The 5,000-nt window shown below is 43.9% G+C and overlaps 1 protein-coding gene across 1 annotated transcript in view; it reads right to left on the bottom strand.

Annotated features, from left to right (window-relative positions):
* Nucleotides 1-5,000, bottom strand: part of LOC112238531 (collagen alpha-1(XI) chain) — a 182,083-nt gene that overhangs the window by 78,430 nt on the left and 98,653 nt on the right. Inside the window, exons 21-22 of the mRNA XM_042329158.1 lie at nt 3,513-3,566; nt 1,932-1,976 (exon numbers count right to left, since the gene is read on the bottom strand). Coding sequence (XP_042185092.1) covers nt 1,932-1,976; nt 3,513-3,566 — 99 coding nt within the window. The remainder of the gene's footprint in view (nt 1-1,931; nt 1,977-3,512; nt 3,567-5,000) is intronic.

Below are 5,000 nucleotides of genomic sequence, written 5' to 3'. Positions count from 1 at the left end.
TTGCATTGGAGAGACTGAGGGAGGGGTTCCTTTTACAGTAAACTGAGTCATGGGATACATCCCAAATGACACCCTATTCCCTATGTAGTGCACTACTTTACACCAGAGTCCTATGGAACCCTATTCCCTATATAGTGCACTACTTTAGACCAAAGCCCTAGTGGACCCTATTCCCTATGTAGTGCACTACTTTACACCAGAGTCCTATGGAACCCTATTCCCTATATAGTGCACTGCTTTAGACCAGAGCCCTATGGAACCCTCTTCCCTATATAGTGCACTACTTTACACCAGAGTCCCATGGAACCCTATTCCCTAGTGCACTTTACCAGAGTCCTTGGAACACCAGTAGTTCACTACTTTCCCATGGAACCCTATTCCCTATGTAGTGCACTACTTTACAGCCCTATGGAACCCTATTCTCTATATAGTCCTACTTTGACCAGAACCCTCTTCCCTATATAGTGCACTACTTTACACCAGAGTCCCATGGAACCCTATTCCCTATATAGTGCACTACTTTAGACCAGAGTCCTATGGAGCCCTATTCCCTATGTAGTGCACTACTTTACACTAGAGTCCCATGGAACCCTATTCCCTATGTAGTGCACTACTTTAGACCAGAGTCCTATGGAGCCCTATTCCCTATATAGTGCACTACTTTAGACCAGAGTCCTATGGAACCCTATGTCCCTATGTAGTGCACTACTCTTGACAAGGGCCCATAGTATGTTATGCTTATGTCTAAGGACGACAACAAACATGTTCACTCTCCTGGGTTTTCCAAAGTGTATTGACAAACGGTGAGGTGGGCCGTGTGGGATCCTGGTAGACTGGGGAGAGGTCCTAAATAGCACCCTAACCCCTGTATAGTGTAGACGTTGTGCACTATATAGTGACTAGGAAGGCATTTTATACTGCAGACCCCCGATGAGTCACTAGTCTGTCGTCTGACCTCTGTCCTCCACTGCTGCCAGGTCAAAGGTTACAGGTGACCAATCACAAGCTGGGAGGAATATGACCTGACCCTCTGGCTAAAACCACATGGCTACTGGACTGAAGGGTTGAGAGCCACGGTGGACGCTCCCAATGGGCCCACGTGGTTTCAGTAAGGTCAGTCAGGTCAGTCAGATCAGTCAGGTCAGTCAGATCAGTCAGGTCAGTCAAGTCAGTCAGGTCAGTCAAGACAGTCAGGTCAGTCAGGTCAGTCAGGTCAGTCAAGTCAGTCAGGTCAGTCAGGTCAGTCAGGTCAGTCAGATCAGTCAGGTCAGTCAAGTCAGTCAGGTCAGTCAGGTCAGTCAAGACAGTCAGGTCAGTCAAGATCAGTCAGGTCAGTCAGATCAGTCAGGTCAGTCAAGTCAGTCAGGTCAGTCAGGTCATTCAAGACAGTCAGGTCAGTCAGATCAGTCAGGTCAGTCAAGTCAGTGAGGTCAGTCAGGTCAGTCAAGACAGTCAGTCAAGTCAGTCAAGTCAGGTCAGTCAGGTCAGTCAGATCAGTCAGGTCAGTCAAGTCAGTCAGGTCAGTCAGGTCATTCAAGACAGTCAGGTCAGTCAGATCAGTCAGGTCAGTCAAGTCAGTCAAGTCAGTCAGGTCAGTCAGGTCAGCCAAGACAGTCAGGTCAGTCAGGTCAGTCAAGTCAGTCAGATCAGTCAGATCAGTCAGGTCAGGTCAGTCAGATCAGTCAGATCAGTCGGGTCAGGTCAGTCAGATCAGTCAGGTCAGGTCAGGTCAGTCAGATCAGTCAGATCAGTCGGGTCAGTCAGATCAGTCGGGTCAGTGAATTGAAGTGGTGCTGCTCTAGACTGGAACGAGAGGCCCTGTTTTTGGTGTATTCACTCTCCCTCCAGTGATCTGTAGTGACAGGATTGTTGTGTGGTAGAGGACTGAGTGTCTTGTGATGTTACAGGTATAACCAGATATACTTTCTTACCTGGTTTCCTTTGGGACCAGCTTGGCCATCCAGTCCAGCGAGACCCTGTGAACAACATTTAATGCATTATTAATACATGAAGTATACTTTTGCAGTAGTATTGCAGTAGTATTGCAGTATTATAGAGGTACTGGTACTAGTACCATGGTAGTATCATAGTGGTACCATGGTAGTATCATGGTAGTATTGTAGAGGTACTGGTACATACACTGTCTGCATAGTTTTGCAGCATTAAGTGTATTGCAGTAGTATCATGGTAGTATCGTGGTAGTATCGTGGTAGTATCATGGTAGTATCATAGTGGTACCATGGTAGCATCATGGTAGTATCATGGTAGCATCGTGGTTGTATTGTGGTAGCATAATGGTAGTATCATGGTAGCATCATGGTAATATCATGGTAGTATCATGGTAGTACCGTAGTATCATGGTAGCATCATAGGGGTACCATGGTAGTATCATACTAGTATCATGGTAGTATAATGATAGCTTCATGGTAGTATCATGGTAGTTTCATAGTAGTAGCATGGTAGTAGCATGGTAGTACCATGCTAATATCATACTAGCATCATAGTAGTATCATGGTAGCATCATGGTAGTATCATGGTAGCATCATGGTAGTATCATGGTAGTATCATGGTAGTATCATGGTAGTACCATGGTAGTATCATACTAGTATCATGGTAGCAACATGGTAGTTTCATAGTAGTATTATGGTAGTACCATGTCAGTATCATAGTAGTACCGTGGTAGTATCATAGTAGTATCATGGTAGTACCATGGTAGTATCATGGTGGTATCATAGTAGTATCATGGTAGTAACATGGTGATATCATAGTAGTATCATGGTAGTATTATAGTAGTGGCATAACAGTGTCATTGTAGTATCATGGTAGTATCATTGTATTATCATGGTAGTTACATGGTAGTATCATAGTGGTACCATGGTAGTATCATGGTAGTATTGTAGAGGTACTGGTACTAGTACCATGGTAGTATCATAGTGGTACCATGGTAGTATCATGGTAGTATTGTAGAGGTACTGGTACTACAGTACCAGTTTTGCAGCATTAGTATCAGTAGTACCATGGTAGTATCATGGTAGTATTGTAGAGTATCTGGTACATACACTAGTATCTGCATAGTTTTTAGTATTAGTAGTATCACGTTAGTATCATGGTAGTATCATAGTAGTATCATGGTAGTATTGTGGTAGTATCATGGTAGTATTATAATAGTATCATGGTAGTATCACGTTAGTATCATAGTAGTATCATGGTAGTATCATGGTAGTATCATAGTAGTATCATGGTAGTATCATAGTAGTATCATGGTAGTATCACGTTAGTATCATAGTAGTATCATGGTAGTATCACGTTAGTATCATAGTAGTATCATGGTAGTACCATGGTAGCATCACGTTAGTATAATAGTAGTAACATGGTAGTATCATAGTAGTATCGTGGTAGTATCATGGTAGTACCATGGTAGTATCACATTAGTATAATAGTAGTAACATGGTAGTATCATAGTAGTATCATGGTAGTATCATGGTAGTATTGTAGAGGTACTGTATACATACACGTTGTCCACCAGTCCCTGGTGATCCCCTAGGGCCAAGCAGACCTCTAGGTCCCTGTATGATAGAAAAACATTAAGTAAGACAAAAACACAAACATAAACATGTTGTTTAAAACTGACCCAGTAACCAACCCAGTATCTGACCCAGTAACTGACCCAGTATCTGACCCAGTAACTGACCCAGTAACCAACCCAGTATCTGACCCAGTAACCAACCCAGTATCTGACCCAGTAACCCAGTAACTGACCCAGTAACCAACCCAGTATCTGACCCAGTATCTGACCCAGTAACCGACCCAGTATCTGACCCAGTAACTGACCCAGTATCTGACCCAGTAACCAACCCAGTATATGACCCAGTAACCAACCCAGTATCTGACCCAGTAACCAACCCAGTATCTGACCCAGTATCTGACCCAGTAACCAACCCAGTATCTGCCCCAGTAACCGACCCAGTATCTGACCCAGTAACCAACCCAGTATCTGACCCGGTAACCAACCCAGTATCTGACCCAGTAACCAACCCAGTATCTGACCCAGTAACTGACCCAGTATCTGACCCAGTAACCGACTAGTCTTTGTGATATGAGTTGTGTGTTCATTCAGGCCACTGTATTGAGTATCGAAAAGCTACAGTACTTACACTAGACTCTGTCTCGTGAGATGTGTTTTAATGCCAGAGTAAGACGGTAGCCTAGTCACTCAGGTACTATGAGATAGCAGCGGTGCTAGTATAACGTAGTGTTGTCTACCAAAGCCTAGATAAATTGGAGAAACACTGACCTCGTGTGGACAAATGTGGTAACTAAAGGTACTCAACAGTTGGTTCGGGAGGATAAATCTGTTTCAGCTTTCCGTCTATTCTTTCTTTTTGGACATTTGTGTGTGAGAAAAATAATACCTAAAAAAATATATCTGGTTACCAAAATGGATACACAGGGATGGAGAAACAGTGACACAGGTCAAGTAGACCAAACATTAACCAACCATTTTCCCTGTTACCCCTCTGCTACGGTCCTCAGCATTTTCCCAAACTCGGCCCTCGTGACCCCAAAGGGTGAACGCTTTTGTTTTTGCCCTAGAACTACACAGCTGATTCAAATAATAAACGTATTCGATGTAGCTGTGTAGTGTTAGGGCAACAACAACAAAACGAGCACCTCACTTGGGGTCCCGGTGATTCGAGTTTGGGAAACGCTGGTCCATATGAACCCAGTCAGCAGGAGAATGTGTCCATGGAGACATCCCAAATTGCACCGTATCCCCTACATAGTGCACTACTTTTGACCAGAGCCCTATGGGACCCTATTCCCTACATAGTGCACTACTTTTGACCAGAGCCCTATGGGACCCTATTCCCTACATAGTGCACTACTTTAGACTAGAGCCCATAGGGAATAGGCTGCCATTTGGGATACAGACACAACACATTTCTCAGAGGTAACGTGAGAAGAGCTACTTCTCAAACTGTCGTATTTTCTGTGAGGAG

This window comes from Oncorhynchus tshawytscha, linkage group LG10 (genome assembly GCF_018296145.1).
Source record: "Oncorhynchus tshawytscha isolate Ot180627B linkage group LG10, Otsh_v2.0, whole genome shotgun sequence".
Taxonomy (NCBI): Eukaryota; Metazoa; Chordata; class Actinopteri; order Salmoniformes; family Salmonidae; genus Oncorhynchus; species Oncorhynchus tshawytscha.
Note: the sequence above shows the minus strand (reverse complement) of the source record. Positions and strands in the feature narration are given on the sequence as shown.